This window comes from Anthonomus grandis, chromosome 4, assembly GCF_022605725.1.
Source record: "Anthonomus grandis grandis chromosome 4, icAntGran1.3, whole genome shotgun sequence".
Lineage (NCBI taxonomy): Eukaryota > Metazoa > Arthropoda > Insecta > Coleoptera > Curculionidae > Anthonomus > Anthonomus grandis.
This window is the reverse complement of record NC_065549.1, coordinates 28,185,840-28,206,377: the sequence shown is the minus strand read 5'-3', so window position 1 is coordinate 28,206,377 and position 20,538 is coordinate 28,185,840. Positions and strand designations below refer to the sequence as shown.

General features: G+C 29.4%; 2 protein-coding genes across 2 annotated transcripts in view; one reads left to right on the top strand and one right to left on the bottom strand.

Annotated features, from left to right (window-relative positions):
- LOC126734993 (WASH complex subunit 5) overlaps positions 1-20,538 on the top strand; it is a 249,917-nt gene that overhangs the window by 171,834 nt on the left and 57,545 nt on the right. The window lies entirely within an intron of this gene.
- Positions 1-20,538, bottom strand: part of LOC126734990 (dynein axonemal heavy chain 6) — a 126,708-nt gene that overhangs the window by 102,695 nt on the left and 3,475 nt on the right. The window contains exons 2-5 of the mRNA XM_050438854.1: positions 13,349-13,439; positions 13,181-13,286; positions 5,511-5,571; positions 2,400-2,549 (exon numbers count right to left, since the gene is read on the bottom strand). Coding sequence (XP_050294811.1) covers positions 2,400-2,549; positions 5,511-5,571; positions 13,181-13,286; positions 13,349-13,439 — 408 coding nt within the window. The remainder of the gene's footprint in view (positions 1-2,399; positions 2,550-5,510; positions 5,572-13,180; positions 13,287-13,348; positions 13,440-20,538) is intronic.

The following is a 20,538-nucleotide window of genomic DNA, read 5'->3' as shown; positions in this document are numbered from 1 at the left end:
TTTTTTTTTCAATATCTTAATACTACATATTTTATTTAACATTTAACTAACATAACGTAGGCACACACAAATGGTAGACAAACAGAAAAAAATATTAGGTTTCTAAATTATTCTAATATAAAACTTTACTTATTGTTCGAAATAACCATCTTCTTGTTTATTGAAAAGAGCGCATTTAAAATATTAGTAAACAGTAAAATTCTTTCAAAAAACTGCTGCAAATTTATTTAAATAACAAATAATAATTGCGCTTGACAAGATTTCATGTATATCAAAAATTAGTAAAGAATAATTGAAGAAGGCGTCAACACGCAGTCTGCTATTCACAAAATCAAAGCCTTCTATGCTATTTTTATAAATTAAATGGATTTATTTATGTGACTTAGTTTTTTTCAACCGATTTAAAAAATAATCATATTAAATTATTGAAAGAAAGAAACCGTTTCAAAAGTAATTGTTCCCAATAAGTAAATGCCAAAATTAATGATTTGGGCATTTTAAATAGGCGTGTAAAAGATATAAGTCATAAAACCTATTTTAAAATTTAAAAAAATATTTTTTTTCCAATATAAAACAAAAAGTAGCAAATACAGTATCATTGTTCTCAGAATATTATTTTCTATAGTAATAATAAATCAAGTGTCCCTTTTAAAATAAGAAAGTTAGTGTAACTTCCGGTTAAACTGAAAGTGAATAAAAACAACTGAATATGTCAAAAGATGCTCTTATAACAATTCCATCGATATACCAAATTTCATTTGTTTATCTTAAAGAGTAAAATAGTTATTAAGTGTTCCCCTTTTCCTGTGTCACCCGGTATATATTTATGATTTTGCTGTTTAAAGCCTTTAAACAAGACATTGAGCCTGTAAATATAAGATAATTCCTGGATAGTGACTGCTATGTTATGTAGTCTAGGTCATCACCAATTGCATAAAGTTCGTTTTTTTTTGCTCGGCATTTTTGAATTTTGACTTAATAAATTACCCCATCATCCCTATCGAAGCTACAGATTTTTTTAGCACAAAACTAATTTTTAGAGTTAGCTTCGCTAATATTTTTTGGGGTTAGGGATTCACTGATAGATAGTTATTGTAAGACATAAAATTCTATCTTTTATTTAGCTTCCTTTTTAATTTCTTCAGCTCTCAGTCTTGTTGCGTATTATTTTTACACTTTTTATTACTGTTATAATTAAACTAAAAGAGTCGAGCTTTCATAAGAAAACCTGTTGTGTTACCAAAATTACTCAGTAAGATTCGTAAACACTGCAGTTTTACTAAAATAACTTGATAACTTCTGAATATACCTCAGCTGGTAAAAAGTTATTCTCTCCATCGCAATAAACAAGTTAATCTACCCGTCAGTTCTTTATTTCCGTGCATTAGTCCAACTAGTGCGGTGTTTATCGCGCTTCCACAGCAAGTTCTAAATTCGTTCACGAGCTTCTTAATTACCTGGCACATCGCTGTATCCAGACTAATTTAAAATTTACTTATTAAATAGTTTCCTTAGACACTGCCGTACAAGCTTTGATATTACCTTAGGCTTGGAAAGTGAATTTCTCTGGCAAATAAATTAGCTTTGAAACGTAAGTACGGCTATTATTTCCTCTTGCGTAGTCGAGTCGAAACAGACTTCTATCTGGAATGAGGAAGCAACAATCCGGACATTTCATTTCCAAGGACGTTCAAGATAAATATTTGTATACATTTGCTTGTGATCCGACATAATATTCTATTTTCATAGATTGTCTTAATTGATTGACATTAATACCAAGTTTGCTTTACCCTGAATTACTGCCATTGTAAGAGATTCAGAAGAAATTTATGACCTGACTCCACTCTCGATGATATATACTCTTCTCAAATTTTTGAACACGACCAATTTAGAATAACATTTTTGCAAGAAATAGGAATGAAAAATAATTAAGTAATGTCCAAAATGTAGTAGAGATAATAATTGGTATTGAATCCTTATTAACCTAATTTAAGCAAATGCACAGTGTAGTAATATACCTGGATAGTTTATTTATAAAATATAGAGAAAGCCTGGTATTACTATGACGGCATAATTGCCAAATGAGGTAAAAAAGCATTAAAATAAATTAACGTTGAAATAAACTTGCTGATTGGAGGCTATGAATTATTTGATTGATTGATGATAATAACATATTCAATATCATATTACTGTAATTATGCCAATATTTTTCCTAAAGGACCCTAATAAATAAATAAAAGCAATATCTAGGCCATCATTTCAACAAAACACGCAACCTTTTACTACTAAAATGTCAACTTTGACGTGGCCAACTCAATTTCTTAGTATTAGTTGCGCGATAACAATTTCAAAGCAGCAATTAAAAATGTAAAAGAGAATAATGTGTACTTTGGACTTACTTTAACATATAAGGATTGAATAATTCTGAACTTTTTGGAACTGCATAGGTAAAATAGACAAAAGATCCATCAGAACTTGTTCTCATTTTCTGGATCCATTCTTTTTGATCCACAACTTTCGATAATTTTTCATTAGCCCCTGATTTTAATCTGAAAAGTGATATTGGGATTAGCAACTCTAATTGATAGAAGTTTAAAAAATGCTGACAAAATTTAAAAAATTGCGATCTAGAAATTAATTACTGATCTTATCAGCTTTAAATAGTTTATGGCAAATCATACAAACTATTTTACAACAAAAACACCACAATGAGTTGGAAGTTGAGAAATCATTAATTAAGCTGCAAATATTGATACAGTCAATTTGTAAGTAGAATTTTGAATAGCAATAAAGGGTGTCTTCGATTATGTCGGCGTTATTGGTATCTTTGTTAATATTTAAGATACAGCATCGGTTAAATTAGCAAGATAGTATCTCGTTTTCGAGAAAATGCGAAAAATGTGATTGTGTTAAATAGAATCCTCTATATATTTTTACATAAATAAATGAAAATATTTTTTTTGATAAAAAAGTTTATTTACAGTAACAGCCTAAACCTAAAAATAACAAAGTTATAGCTATATTAATAATTTTGCCGAATTGTATCATTTCAAGCTACGCAAGTTGTCTTTGAACATTTTGAAAGCAAAACAAATAAATCATTGTTTGAGTAATAAAATGACAGTAGCCATAGAGATTTACTAAAATAAAGCAATTCTGACAGTTCCATGTTAGCAAAGTGTGCGATTTTTGTAATATCTAAATTAGTAAAATGCCTTTATGTTAGAATATTACCTTGTACGCCGAAAAAATATTGATAGAGCGCCAGAGGAGTACCGCCAAAGATTCTAGACTCGTAACGTGCCAAACCGAAGATACTTTTAAAGTCTCTACAGAAAATTTAGAAGTAACGAAAACGTGTTTAAAAGACCTAGAAGAAAGAGCCAATTTAAATAAGGATGTTGAAATTATTTTGGCATATCTTGCAGCTCATAAGGAAAAGTCAACTAGAGTTTTAGTAAGAGCTTATAGTGTAAGCTCAGTAACAATATGGCGGGTCTTAAAGAAACACAAATTCGTGCCATATAAGTATCGACCAGTATAAACATTGTTTAATGGAGATAACGAAAGAAGACTTGCTTTTTGTAACAGGTGACTTAAGGCATATGAAACAAATGATAATATTTTAAACTGTATAATTTAGAGCAACAAAATTAGTATTTTACATTATTAGTATTTGACGTAAAAATGTGCACTATTGGTCCCACGTAAATCTTTTCCTTACAGAAATTAGGATCTCAGGAACTCTCACAATCAATTTAGTAAGAACGTTTGGTGCGGATAAAAGAAAACTAAATAATAGGGCTTGTCTTTGATGATGACACTTTGATCGGAAGGAGATATGACCTCATAAAATCTGGAGATCTGGAAGTTTATTTGGATAATATTAATTTGGAGAGATGGCAACAAAACTATTTCCAACAGGATTGAGCACCTTCTTATCGATTAAATGATGTAAGAATCTTATATAATAGACTGTTTAACGATAAATGGATTGCGTGGCCCGAGTCGGTGGCCAACTAGGTCACCAGACCTAACCCCTATTGACTTTTATTTTTGGGATTATATAAAGAATGAATTCTATAAAAAAATACAGAACAAAAACCAACTTGCCTAAATTTAGTAAAATTATTTAAATAGTGACAAGTCAAAAATAGCTTTATTGTTACTAACATAATGCTGTTAGTAATAAGAGCATCAATAAAAATAACAAAATCATATAAAACCTTTAAGAGAGTTGACCATACAATCTTTTACAAAAATATAAACAATTTAACAATTCTTACATACATACGCAAGTTAATTAAAAAAGTAAAAAAGGAGTAAGAAATCACATCATGTTATGCAAATTTAATTATTAATACCGCTATAACTTTGTTATTTGTAGGCTTATGCTATTAGTGTATTTATTAAAAAAATTATTACCTTTTGTTTAATGTAAAAATATACAAGAAATCCTATTCAACAGAAGTACATTTTTCACATTTTCCCGAAAATGCGATGTTCAATTTTTGTTTGTTTTACCATTTTAATCAAAAGAAAAAAATCCTACTAGTTTGCTAAGTTAATCGACCTTGTAAAAAAAAAATTTTTTTTTAATTATATCTGAAAGATACCAATAGTGCCTACATAATCGAAGGCATCCCGTATATCGCTCCCATCATAGGACTCTTAAATATAATTTTAGATAATACTCCCACTAATAATGCGTGTTGTTTCATACTTATTTTATGTAAATCGTACGGTATCCGTTTGGGCCCTACATCTGTGGGTTATTTTGACCTTGAGGTAATTTCCAAAGTCAGAGTGTTTTTTTTAAGTGTAAACCTCTGTTTTTTGTAGTTGATTCAAAAAGAGAGAGAAATTTTATGTTTGTAATGATATATCAAAATTTGTTATCGTAACTTTTGAGGTCAAATTACAAAAAGCTATTTATTAATATTTCTATTTTAATTTTACATCTTAAAAATACTTTAGCAGCTTTTTTTTATGGCTTTCGAAACTAATATTTTTGTTCAGTACTATGTTAATCGTGATTGTTCTTCATCCTCTACACATTTCAGAAGTTGCTGAATGTATACATACAGAGTGTATCCGCGGGTTAAGATGTATGAATTTAATTTAAAGTTAAAAAAACGCTTTATTATTTTTTTTATTTTTGGATATCAAAATATTTTTTTTTAGATTTTAAATAGTGCACGTCTATACGAAATGTTATTTTGTTGTATAAGTAAGAAGTATCATATTACTAAAACTACAAAGGAAATGACACAAGGTTGCGTTTTTTCTTAATTTGAAAACGAATAAAGTGCTTCTTTTAAAATGATTTTTTGAAATACCTTGAGTCTGAAAATATTTTTTCCTTAAATAAATTCCTAGCAAAGACAAATAAAACTCATGAATCATGTTTTTAAAGAATTGGTTACACCTTAACTCACACATACTGAAAATAATAAACTATAAAAATATTTTACATAAAAAGATGTGTTGTAGGAATACACTTGAGTTACCTGTCAGATTCTGATGCTCTATCAAGAAAAGTAACTACTGTAGATACCGAAGACGACTTATCTGAAATGAAATATCAAAAATTAATACAAATTTCTGCTAAAAATCAATGGAGTTTTATTATTGAAACTTAAAAGAAGTAGAAATTGAAGCGGTTTCTTTGTAAATCGTTACTTTACTGCTACCTATTACTCAAATTCAAATAATATATTACAAAATTATATGACATACAATTACTTTTTTGCAACTTAATAATATTAATTACAAAAATTACGTTACCGCCTAAACTTGTATTGCGCTTAGAACCATTAATTATGAAGTAATTATAATACATTTTACTTAGTCTAAAAATACAAATTGTTGCTAGATAAATATCATTGTTTCAAAAGATTATTCAGACACACACCTAAAGGTCAAAAAATAGAGAGTGCTTTAAAATTGGCTGTTATAATTTACGTTTAAAGCATTTAATATTGTTGGTAGTCTTCAGGATATTTGGAACTTAATTGTAGAACAATAGAGCCAAAAACTCGATGCCAAAAATCGAATTTGTAAGATGGGTTTTTGATTATTGATTTGTTTTTATGTTGGTATTTGTAACAAACCTTGTGATACGACTGTGAGAATAATTTTTTTATTTACCAATATGTTTTTGTATGAAAGCAAGGTTTTCAAATATATCTAAACCCCTAAAAGTAAGTAATTTGGCATGTTTAAAAAGTTCATTACTTTATGAAACATGATACGAATAAAAAATTTCTGACTTATTATTACAGAATATACTATTATTACAGCATTAGCATATGCTCTGCCCCAGACAACTATACCGTAATTTAAAATTGATTCGATAAGACTAAGTAGACTAATCTTAAATTCGGAAAGGTAATTTGCGAAGCTTGTCTGTGACGTAAAGACAATGATCTTTCCATTTGAAATTTTCGTCAATTATTATACAAAGATATTTTATATTTCTAACAGAAGTAATTGACTGATTAAGCGGTATAGAGTCGAAATTAGCTAAATTTGATTTGTTTAAGAAATATTAAGAGAAAGACAATTTACATTTAACCAGTTATTTATGAGATTTAAGCTACTTTCTGCCATATCTTTAATTTCATTCCATGTATTTCCCTTATAAAAAATTGCAGAGAATTAATGCATAATTGTTGTTACGATTCCAAATAATCGATTTTTTTCACGAAATTTGCGCGGGCTGTAGATCTGAAAGGGTGCATTTTAGGGCACATGTTTATAGGAAGCAAAAGTCTTATTTTAACTCCAACAATACGCTCTTTAAATATTTGCACCGAATTTTGTAACAACCTGTATATATGCGGTTGACTAAGTCTCTTATTTCATTTATTCTATGAAGGGTCAGCAAGCTTTGCTTATAGAGCATGTATTTCTGTATAAAACAATATTCCTTTGTGAAATCCCTTTTAAAAATTCTTCTAGATTTACTCTTTAGTCGGTAAATTTTAACTTTTTAATCATTAAATCGACATATTTTTTAAAACCTAAAAAATGGTATTGATTGAATCACTAAAAAGTAATTTAGCAAAGCAGGTTTTTTAGTCGTAGTAAAGTACTTTTGCTCTCGCCTATTTAAATTGAGTTTTTATTTGCGGTTAATATTTTTTTTCTAGCATACCAAAAAATTTTCCTCAGGATGTGGTTATATCAAGTTTTCCTCTTATTTTAAAAATAAAGGAAATGGTAGGCCTCTGACAACGGTAAAACTCGCTTTTGCAAACTTTTGCTTTTCAAATGATTTCATTCAAAAGATAATGAAATTTAATTTAAAATTGAATTTATGTTATACTAAAATAATGTAATACATTTAATCTCGGTAATGGTAAGTCTCTGGTGGTGGCAAAACATTTATATTAAAAAAATCTCATATTTTTTGCACATGTGTTCTTTTTAAATTATTTAATTCAGATTAGATAGATTATAAAAGAAATGATCGCATTTTGATTTTTGCGACACGGTATATCCGTTTTCGACACGTTAAGGCTAATAACATTATAACTTTGGTTCTATGGCGAATTATTTTTGGCATTATACGTATGAAGGATGAAAGCACGTAATAAAAAAAATTTATTCGCTCCTCTCGAGAAATAAAAAACGAAAAAACGGAAAAAAATTGTTTTTCTGGAAATTTTCAATTACGATTCATTTGCGTCGGTATGGTTTTTTCCTAATTTTTTGAAACTTACAGACATAAAATCCCTGATGAAAAGGATTTCTAAAATGGCGCTTTTTTGTATTAAATATCCCCGGAAAATTGCTTTTTTTGTGACGTGAACTTTGCAAAATTTTCCTTGATACCTCAGGTACTGTATTTCCTTGTAACGGTTATTAAACCGTTTTGCTTTTTTTATATAAGCCATTTCAAAAAGAAATACTTCGCGAGATAAACGTGCCTGAACAAGAATTTTTACTTTTCAAAAAGAAACGTAATTTTTTACAGAAATTTTTTTTTCCAATACAAAAAAGATCACTAAAACCGATTTGTTTTCATGATTTGAAAGCCTAATCTTTTAGATTTAAATAGAGGTATTATTCATGATGCTGGATAATATACAGGGTGAGCTGCGTTAAGAAATAACAACTCTTTTAGCCTTTTTTGACCAATTTTTTCAGTTTTTCTTAATATTTCTATTATTATTGGTTCTTTTATTATTGGCGGCACCTACAGCTTTCAAACTATCAGCATTTTAATAACTATTTAAATGGCGACAATTACTAAATTGGATCAGAATATACTTTTTAATTTCGAAAATTAGAAGCTTAAAATAGGTCGAAATGATATCGACGATGTCCGGAAACTTTGAATTTTACGAATATGCGTATATCAATTGGACAAATTGTGTATTGCGGCCAGGAAACTTTTGTATATAACTATTGTATGTAACTTATTAATATTATGGGAATAATTTTAAACGTTTTTGTAGCAAACTATTAGGATTAATAAATAAAATATAAATATTAATAAATATATATTATTATATACAGGGGGTTATTAAGGTTTAGGTTAATGTGATTATCAAAACTATTTTCCTGTTCCGTCTAGCCATTGCCGAACGGGAAGAAAATAGCGAGGAGGAGCGCCGTCTTGCTGGAAATATATTTCAAACGATCAGTTTCCAGATAAATGGATAGGGCGAAGGGGGCCTAAAGAATGGCCTGCTAGATCTCCTGATATAACGCCGTTAGACTTTTTTTCTATGGGGTCATTTGAAATCTATTGTGTTTACTCCTCAACCTGAAAGTTTGGATGAACTTCGTCAATGCATCATCGACAGCTGCCATGATATCCCACAACATGTTTTTGAAAATAAGTCCGTCAGGAATTTGAACATCGCCTATATCATTGTTTGGCCAAAAACGGGCAACATTTTGAATACTTATTGAAATAAAAACTGATATTCTCATGTTTTTGTTTTCTATCTGAATAAATTAAGATAAACAAAGATTTTTCTAATTTTCTCGAAAACGAATCGACCGATTTAAAAAAATCAAACGTCAAAATAAAAGACTTAGAAAGACCTTTTAAACAAACTATTAGTCGATACTCCTTGCCATTTAAAATTTTTAAGGAGATGACCCTGGGGGCAGAGGGTAAAAGGGGGTGAAGTAATTTTAGGTTAGAAAGTTGTCCCCCTTGACAAACCTTTTGACGTATTTCGGCGTTTTTTTTTTTTTTAACAGTGGTTTTCGATAAATCCGTGGTAGGAAGTTTTTAAATGAACTTCCTTATTAGGGAAGGTTGTAGTAGAAATGTTTGGCAATACGCTTCTTTCTTTGCTAGCCGACGGACTGTAGAACTCACTTAACACAGGATAATCCACCTAAATTCTAAAAAGGACAGGAGATAAAAGAAGGGTACAATACCCCCTGATCTGTTTATTCATTAAATTGTATAGTCCATATAGGACAAGGGATGTATCATTAGATCAAATCAGACCATCTGCAAACTTCTGCAGTAGTATTATAATCATAGTATTCCAAAAGAAAATAATGCAAATTTGTTGACTTCAATAAATAAACACGATAAGTTCAAGCTAAAAAATTGTTAATGCCTGCATTTTAAATGTATTTAAGATTCTTGGTTCTGTTCTTCTTGAGAATTACCAGGCTTCTCAAGTAACTTTAGAGAACACAAATCATCCCAAACATCTTTATAAGTTAGCTTCTGCTGTAACGCCTCTTTGGTAACAAGGTAGAAAATCTTTCTACCAGTCTGTTCATCTTGAGTGCCCGCCCGACAGTTTCTGAATTTGAAATTTATGAAAGCAATGTTTGCGGAGAATCTCAGCTATTCCTCCAGACATTTATAAATCCTTAGCCACACAACGACCCAAAGCATACTCAGCTAAAGCAGTAAACAGGTCTTGCTGCACTTTACAGATTACGCCGTATCGATTATTTCGGCCATTAGAATGATAAGCTCTGAATTCATCGGATGTCAAATTCAGCTCTGGTTGGATTTGCCGCAGCTCAGCGCCTTCTTGGTTTCCAATATAAGGATCCAGTTGGTTAAAGTGTATGATTCGAGCTTACTTTGCGGCTGCTTTACTTGTTTTTTTTAAATTTCTATGCAAAACTATTTAGTGGCTATACAAATAAGTAAGAAGTTAACACTAATACTACCAGAAATGAAGCATAACTTGTCTGCATCAAAAATAGCTTTAAGAGAAAATAACAAGGACAAGAATTATTGTGGAAAAAATGAAACCAGCAAAAGAGGTGACCATTTCACAATGTATTTTATTTATGTATTGTATCGCTGAACATATTAGTTAAGCCAGATCTGTACCAGAGCCATGAAGAACTTATGGCCTAGAAGATTAGGCCAGGCAGGTGGTGATTCGCGACAAAGTATGCAGCAGTTGTAAAAAAGTGACAATGTTGTCCTTTAAAGAAAATTAAAGAATCACCAAAGTTATGAATAGTTTGTGCACAATGTTGTCTGTGACCCAATTACATCAGTACTTTTAAAGTATGTTAGAGAATTTTTCACATTTTTTGATTAATAAAGTTTTAAAAACGCTGATAAAGCTGATAAAGTGTTGAAAACGCTAAATATAAAGCTGCTTCAAATCTCATACAGTGCACAAAAGATATTAAAAGACAATATCAGAACAAAGTCAAAGCATTAAAATCAGATAATTGCGGAGAATTTATATTTAGTCAATTTCAGAGTTTCTGTAAAAAAAATTAAATTCCTCTAGTACATGCCTTATATTCCTCAAGAAAACGGGAAAACCCAGCGGATGACTCGAACGCTACTGGAAAACATTAGGACCAAAATTATGGATGCAGAAATTCCCAAAATCTTGTGGGATGAGGCTCTTAGATGCTTGGTGTATTATCCGAAATAAACTGTACCCCAACAAGCTATACCCAAAGGTATTAAGGTATTACACACTCAAGAATTTGGCACAGTAGGAAGGCCATCATGGTTAGGTTACATGGTGGGGGTTTTCGATTATGGTTGTCGAAAGAGCACAAGTCCACGGATCTGAGGTTTAATAAAAGTAAAATGGGTATAAGGAAGCGGACCAGAAAGTAAGCCTGTCAATGAAAAGGAACAATAAATTTAAGACTGCAGAAGTGTGTCACGTTATCTTCGATGGAAGCAGAACATATTTTTGTCGAATTGGCAACACAAGAGCTTGTTAATATCAAAGATATGATCAGTTACTTAACCAGTGGTAGTAAACAAGGAGAATCTCATTTCTATTATTAAAAATTATAAAAATTTACGTAAACATAGATTTAAAATATCATTACATGAAGGATCTTTTTGTTAAAGATATTTTATTCTTAAAATATATTCACTGCAATGAACACTGTTCTGATATGTTTACTAAAACTTAAACAAAAATTTTTTTTTTAAAGTTCAGGTCATGCGTTTTAAACAAGTGATCTTAATTATATTTTGTATGTTTATAACAACATATTTTAATTATGATCTTAATAATTAAATATATGTCGTTATTGTCAAGTGTTCTGTAGTTTTATTGATACATTTGAATTGAGAGGGCGTATTGATTTGACATTGATCTTATTCTTATGTTGTTAGTTTCTTGCTGAAAATATAATGTAGTCGTTTTACCAATCATAATTACTAGGCCGGATACTGCAAGTGTATTATGATAATTTATATTATTTGATTGCTAATAATTGTTTAACTTAACTTTTTGTTAATGACCCACGTACTCGTATGATTGTATTTTTTTTGTTTAATATTTTCACATCAGTTTTTTCTGTATTCCTTAAAGTTGGGCCATTAAGATCCGATGGCCGACTATTAATTGAATATATACTAACTATTTGAAACATGAACCAATGCCGACCCTAGTGGCACCGTGGGCAAAGGAAGAAGTTCAACAATAATTAAGTCCTTCTATTTAAATTTTGAAAGAAAAATTGAAAAAGGGTTTTTGAAATAATGTTCTCTGCTGCCGTGAGCATAGAATCTAATATATGTTAAACAAATTCTGTTAAGCTGAACCAAATTTATAAATTCTTATATCAACAGATTTTCCCTCTCCTATTTTATACCAGAAAGTGTACGAATACAACATAACCCTCGCTTTAGGTTTTTTTAGGAAATAGAATTAGTACTAGTACTGTTTTTGGTGGCTTCGAATTATAAAAGAGACATTAACTCAAGATATTGTCTCTACTAGTTAAGGTGAGTAAACTAGTAGTAAGGCTTGCCTCCTTTCGCCCCGACGTCGATCAAAAAATTGTTGACCCACCTAATGCTCTAATATCTTTTCTTGAGTCTGGATATGTAAGTAAAACCCAGAAAATATTGGCTTAGATTTTTGAATTTGAAACCGATATTTTAATTACGAGTGGTAACTGTGTTGCCAAAGATATCGTAGTTGCCTTTTCCTTAGATACCTACCTATTTGCTTTACCACCTGCCTGTCTTTTTTAATAATTTTCATAATAACAAATTATCATCCTTACTCTTAGTTAGCACAGATTATTGTTTTCTTATAAGATGTATATACACTATTTAACTCAAGCAGAAGTTCTCCCAACTTAAACTGACTTCGTCGAATTCGAAATCTAAACCTAGGGAATCCCTGAAATATACTTCTTGTCCAATAAGTAATGAGTCTTTAAATGTTTTCAAGAAAAAATATATTATATAAACACCTGTGGATGAGATATTGGATGAGACCGTGACTTTGTGTCCTTACCTTTGTTTTTGTTTTTTATATAAACAGCGTTAAAAAATGTGACTGATGTCTCTATTATTGCAGTTTTCATGTGTACCAACTTTTATTCTTCCTTACAAAACCCTGATAAAAATTGAAAACATTAGAAATAAATAGTTTTCACTAGTTTTTAGTACCATCCACAGCTATTAACACTTCAATACTTTCTTTCGTCAATAATATTTTTTACAATGAAGTTAACGTTTGCCTACACTAAACTAAACGCAATGAATCCGTAAAAACAGAATAAAATAAAACTTTGTGTAACTAAAATAATTATTTGAATAAAAAGAGTGCAGATTTCTGAGGCAAATATCTAAGGTCATCTTATCTTAACCACCCATTACACCATATGTAACTTCCACATACTCTGTTTGATATTATCTGATACTAGTTAATAATTTGTGCAAAAGAATTATATTACTTACAGCTTACACCTGTCAATTTTCGCTGTGGTTGTAGGCTAATTTCTTGTATTGGCGGCAACTTAATCCTTTTGTTTAATAATTCTTCTTGTCTTCTTTTAAATCCAGTCTACAATTATAAAATAACAGAATATAAGTCTTTTTTAAGAGAAATTATTAAAAAAAAATTACCAGTGGTTCCGGTTCTTCAATTTTATAGTCAATCTTCTCCAACAGGCGCTTATGTGGATAATGAAATGGTACAACGTTTACACCACGCATCCTAATAAAATACTATTCCTTAGATTATTTATCAAAACATAGTTTGTAGGGTATAAACATGCTTTGCGTATATAGAGAATTTACAACATACAGGGTGATTGACGACCGACAGTACATTAGCCTTATATGAAAAACGGAACGTAGCATTTTTCTGAAAATTGTGTAGCCTTACCATGGCTGCCAGACAATGCCCTATCAGTCTAAAATATTTTCAACACTACAGAGTTGCCGCTTTTATAAAAAAATAGCAACACTTTTCATTTTTTAAATGGAACACTCTATATATTTTTAGATATTTTGATTCCCTGTTTCGTTTTAAGTCTTTTTTAATCATACTTTTCTATACCTATCTCTAGCGGTTATCGAGAAAAAATTTATTTTGCTTTTTTTTTAAGCAAGGGGATACCTAATTGTTTATTTCGCGGTCATTTAAATTCCTAAAAAGCTTAAATTTTAAACATCACTTTAAGAGATCATCTCGATTACCTTTCCATAAACCAATTTAATCATCATTATACAAGATCATCGAAAATTAAATTAAAATTCTTTATTTACTAAAATGGCAAAAAAGTTCCTTCTTTAAATGCAACCCCTTATATTTTATTTTTTATTCTAATAAACAGTTAAAATACCTTTAATTTATTATAACAAATTCTTATACCTATGTAGCCCTGCTTTAAAAATAAATAATTATTTTCGTGAAATTTGATAATTTTAAACATTTTGATTTTGTAAATTATTTAGCTATGAAAATGTCGTAATAAATGAGAGTGATATTTTTAATTATGGCAGATGGGACTATTTATTTTCCATGGACAATGTGCTCAAATAGTAGCAAGATCATGTAGAAAATTTCACGCATTGTACCTAGACTAATATATTTACTACATAATATAATATAATATAATACCCCACAAATAAAAATCAAGCGATGTCAGATCAGGCGATCTCGTCGGCCAATTCCATGGTCCCATACGTCTAAACCATGTATCAAACATGTCGTTCCGTTCTCTTGTTACACTGTCTCTACAGTGAGGCGAGCTTCCGTCAAGTTAAAACCAACAAGTACTAAAATCTTGCAATAGCAGATTTTCCAAAAAATTACTTACAATACTTACAAGAATTTAGTGGTTCATCATTTATATACTATTTATTTATTTACAAACAAGGTAAAAACCCAATTACAAGGCAGTATAAAAAAACAAAATTACAATACATACTAATTTACCAATAGTTTAACAATAACCAAGCATTTTCTGTTAATAGAAATAGATACATATTAGTGATATTTTAACGCCTTATTTATATCATTTTTCTAAAACTGGCCAAAGATTCCGCAAATAGATCGACATCCTTCAATCTAGCATTATAATTGTTACACATTGCATGTAAAGGTGAAAACTTCAAAAAATACGTATAGTTTAGTGTGAGTCTGCAATTAGAAAGTCTTATTTATGCGAGAATTGAACTGTGGTATCATAAAATATGATTTTTGAAGTAGACAAGAAATAGCAGTCAAACATATTACTTACTGGTTTAAATAAAAATATTAATAGAGCATTCTCTTTACATTCATCATGTAGCCAACCACGAAGAGGATACACGCTATCCGCAATACTGCTTAAAACTTAAATATTGAAAAAAATTTCTTTGAACATTCTCTAGAGTAGAACATCATTACATATATTTACATTTTTGTAGAGAAACCGTACCTCTGATCCCTACTAACTTTATTATCAGTATACAGGCTGGTCCAGTTCAAACGTCATTAAATTTAAAACGTGATAGAGAATTGAAAAAAAAAATCATTATAAAATTTTTCTCAGAAATGTTTAATACCAAAGACACAGGGTGTTAAAATTAAGAATAATTAATTGTTTATTTATCATAACTACCAGCTTAATTTTAATTAAATTTCGCAAGCAGATTATTGTAGTGAATTGTTCAACTACCGATGAAGTCAATTTTTAAAAAAATGCCAGTGGCGTAACATACGGAGGGACGTGTCCTTTTTTGTCTCCAATCTGCGGGTGTTAACATATTTTTTATAAGAAGTCAACTATTAGATTCTCCATTTAATTTGGAGAAAAAATGTTGCTCTTTCAAAATTATAATTTAAAGCACCCTTTAACACCCTGTATCTTTGTTACTAAACATTTTTGAGAAATATTTTATAATGAAAGTCTATTTCTTTTTCAATTCTCTATCACGGATTAAAATTAATGACGTTTAAACTGGACCACCCTGTATAACGAAAAATATAAATACATAATTATTTAAAATATTTCAACAAGAAAAAAATATAAATTGTATTTAAAGGGTGCGGATAAAATTTAAAAAAATTTGTATGCACCTGGTATCTATTTATTATAGATACCAGGTGCATACAAATAGTCTACATAATAAATAAATAATTAGTATGTACAGGGTGTCCCATTTTGGGTACTTTTGCGAGATATCTCCGTTATTTTTAGAGATCAGTTGCGGTTTTCGCGACACTGTGTTACTTTTCCGTAAAATTAAAGATGCCATCAACAAAATTTTCATAGCCCTTTTAGCCCCAAACTTATGTTTGCATAACACCCTGTATATTTATAGTTCATATATTGGCCTTTTTTTTTTACCTTTTTAAAAATATATAACAGTATGGACTTATTTTCAAAAATACGCTAATAAATAACAATTTTCTAAATTTAAATGATCAAATTCATAATTTAATGGGAGGCCATGGCTATTTATAACAAGAAACAAAAAAATTACAAATAAATTGTTTTTTATTGAATTAACATGTTTCTTTAAATTAATTTGTAACGTTGATTTATGTCTTACTATTATCATGCTTAAGTTGAATTAATATTAGTATTTTTTGTATTATTTTATTTTGTAAAATTGGCGGATACCGTTAAAAAATAAATAAATTAATTAATTAATGTCAACTATCTTCGGGTTTTGATTGACATTTCGCTGTTTTTGAATGAGTTTATGCTCCAAAACCTATTTATTTTCGTTATTAGTGAATTTTGCCAAAAAAATTGCAGTATTTGAAAATTATGAAAAATATGATATACTTGTATGTTCTATACAAAGCAATGAAAATGCTGAAAAAGCTTCTGAACTATATTTCCTTAGGTAAGTTAGAAGCCGTTATATGACTACCTACCAATTTTTAATGTTGTAGTTTTATGCTTGTTAGGTATCCAGAGAGAAGGCAACCGTTTTTTGGTATAATTGTTCGTTTAAAGGACAAATTACTTGAGCACGGATCTTTTGTTCAGCCGCGTCTTAAAGCATACAATAAAGGATATAGGGAAGAAAAAGAAATAGATGTTTTAGGTTATATAGAAGCGACACCCTCGAGCTCATGCAGAAAAATCAAAATAGAAATGGGAGTGCCAAAAACTGATGCACAAAGGATCTTAAAAAAATATAAGTATTATCTATACAAATTTAACATAGTTTAACATTTACATCCTGGTGATGCCGAGCGCCGGACGCTATTTTGGCAATGGTATTTGCGGCAAATTGATGCCAACAACTTATTTGGCAGACTCGTTATCTGATCTGATGAATGCTTTTTTTCAAGTGCGGGCATTTTTAACCAACATAATACTCGAAACTGGCATGCAGAAAATAGACATTTAATATTTGAAAGGGCCAAAAAGGACGCTTTGGAGTTGGAGTGTTTTGTTTTATTTTGGGAAAACAAATAGTATACTGAATCTTTAGAGGGTCTTACAGCACGTAGGTACCTAGACATACTTAAGAAAGTTATTCCAGAACTTCTGGAGAATATCCCTCTAGCCCAATATAACATTGTCTACCTACAACAACATGGCGCCTCAAATCATAACTCTGGGCTTGTAAGGGCATTTCTTAAAAATAACTTTGTTCAAAGATTGATAGGTACCAACGGACCTATTAGATGGCCTCGGTCGGTCCCCCGATCTCTCGATTTTAGATTTTTTATGGGGATATACCTATACAAGATCAAGTGTATAAAAGACAATGCAATAATCTAATAGAACTTCAAGGCGCAATTCATTTAGCATTTTCAAAATCTGAGAAGGAGACAAATTATTATTTTGAATGCTATTCAAAGGGTTACAAAGATGTGCCAATTTTGTATCAGAGAAGATGGTGGTCATTTTGAACATCTCTTGTAAAAATGTTGTTTTGTTACATTGTTGTTTTGTTATATGGTTGTTTTCTGATAGTGTTTATTAAATTTATATATTTGTTTTTTATGTTATTTTATTACAAAAAAAAATATGAATGATGCAATTCCCCATTCGTCGTTATTAATTTGTAACTTTTTATTTGTCTATTATTGTTATTCATCGCCTACTATTAAATTATGCATTTAATTTAGAAAATTGTTAGTTATTTGCGTATTTTTGAAAATAAGTCCATACTATTATATATTTTTGAAAAGGTAAAAAAATTGCCAATTTTATGAACTATAAATATATAGGATGTTCCATTTAAAAAAAACATAAGTTTAGGCTATAACTCAAAAACTATTAATCAAAAAAATATATTATACCACTATATTCTACGGAAAAAAATCTATAAGAATGAGTTTTTACTTTTACAAAAACTTTAAAAATAACAAAGATACGATTGGGGTCCGAAAATGCAAAAATTTCAAAAATGCCCTGTATCTTAAAAAATAAAAAGACTATGACAATTTTGTTAAAAGTATCTTTAGTTTTACAAAAAAGTAGCACAGTGTTACGAAAACCTCAACTCTCTATCTCTAGTAAAAACTTTACACTATTTTCCCAACAATATCTTTTAAACAGAATATTGAAGCTTTTATTTTTTACCACATTCTTAATATTTTCAGAAATTAAATTGTAAAATTGAGGTCCTAGATACGACATGAAATGTAAATTTAAGTCACACTTGTATTAATTTAAGTTACACTTGTTGTTTTGTTGACCCAATATTTAGATTATTAGCCATATTGGCTCGAGTTTCACAGATATGACAAACATTATTTGATTTTAATTTTTTATTACAATGCATAAAATTGCACACTGCAAGGATATATAACATTTTGACGTAATTTATTTTATTAGAATATATTTGATTTGAGGCCAATTTGATCGAGGTTTATTTAAAATTATTCTTAAAATATAATTCTGAGCTACTTTTAATTGATTTAGATGGAAGCTATACGTTCCACCCCACACAATATTGCCATATCTCAGAAGAGGATCCACTAGTGCCTTATAAAGCATAAGAATTAATTTAAAGCTCAAAATGCTGGGTAAAATATAGAACTTATGAATGAGAAATTTATGTATTCGTTTATAAACCATAAACTAAAAAATTTAGATGATTATCTTTTAAACGGCAAAATACATTGAAACTAAGTTTTTCTTGAAAACTTATTTCTTTTCGCATAGGGATTTAAATCAGTCCAAAATGATTATTTCTTCTATTGAAAATTTCCTCCCTGACAAGTTGTTCTTCATCATCCTTAGCACCTCTAATTGAAGCTTGTGGATATGCAGTAAAATATGTCAATACATTCATAATAGTACCTTCTTCATTGGTAACTAGCTTTGTTTTATTTAATTCAATTTGTTTTAATTTAGAGCTATAATTAATAAAACTATTTTGTAACCTTACAACTTCGCCGATTCATTGATGGTAGATCTGGATACATTTCATTAAATTTTCTACATATTTTTGTTATTATTTGATCACATTGTCTCTGAATTAATAGCCTCATCTGAATAGTTAATATCTTCCATTTTAGACTGTTGACTGTAGACTTTTGACTTGTAGACTGAAGTTGATAATAAAATACAATGTTAATATTATAACTTAATATGTCACTATCATTTATTAAACCATTTTGATATTTTCATGGCTAACTAAGTAATTTACAAAATAACAGTATTTAAAATTATCAAATTTCATGAAAATAAGAATTTATTTTTAAAACGTTTATTTAGGTAGGGCTATTTAGGTATAGGAATATGTTCTATTAAATTGAAGATATTTTAATTGTCCATAAAAATACAAAGTAAAATATAAGGTATTTTATTTAAAAAATAAACTTTTCGCTATGTTAGTAAATGAAAGATATTAATTTAATTTGCGACGACCCTGTATAATGCTGATTAAATTAGGCTATGAGATGTTAGCCTAATTTAATTAGCATTATACCGTTATTTAGTAGCATTATTAGTTTTGGTTTTTAACAAACAACACTCACAATTTTTTTTTCTCAAAAACCTCCAGAGATAAGTCTAGGAAAGTATGATTCAAAAAGACTTAAAATGAAGCACGGAATCAAAATATCTCAAAATATATAGGCTATTCAATTTAAAAAATCAAAGATGTTTCCATCTTGTCTGTTACTACGGCTACGAATTTTCAGAAAAAAAAGCGACGTTCCGTTTCCCATATAAGGCTAACGTACCATGGGTCGTCAATCACCCTGTATATAAGACATCTGAGAAATCTCCGAGATTCGCACAAAATACGGTGACCAATTTGCTTAAGATTTCCGAAGAAGGTACGAGCTCCAACTACCCTTTGGACTAAAAAAATTATAGTATTAGAAGATCTTTGAGTCTAAAAGAATTTTAACTTATTTTAACTAATTTAATTAATTTAAATGGTTGTTATTGACACCCGGAAATACCGGATGTTATGTCAATAACATTTCTAGTCAAACAATAACGTCAAAAAAAAAATGAATTATTTTAAAATTCTGAGGTTTTTTAGTTAAAAGGTACTTCTTAACAAATCAAATAATTGAATATCAGTTCCAGGTTTAACCAGAAATTGATTATCTGCAATAGCTTTAGACATAATTAATTTTGAATATTTACTTTCTCACTAGCCAATTAATATAAGGAAAAATATATGTTTAGCGTTATTTCTTAGGCAATTATCAAGTATTTTGCAATTAGAATAATATAAGCAGAACATTTTAATAAAAATCATTTATAATTCAACGTAAATTATCGATATTAGGCGGTTGGAAAACGGCTTTAGATTTTTTTAAATGATATTTGTTCCCTGTTTCAGCCCAAAAAGATGATTTTTTTATAACTAACTATCGAAATATTAAAAAATTA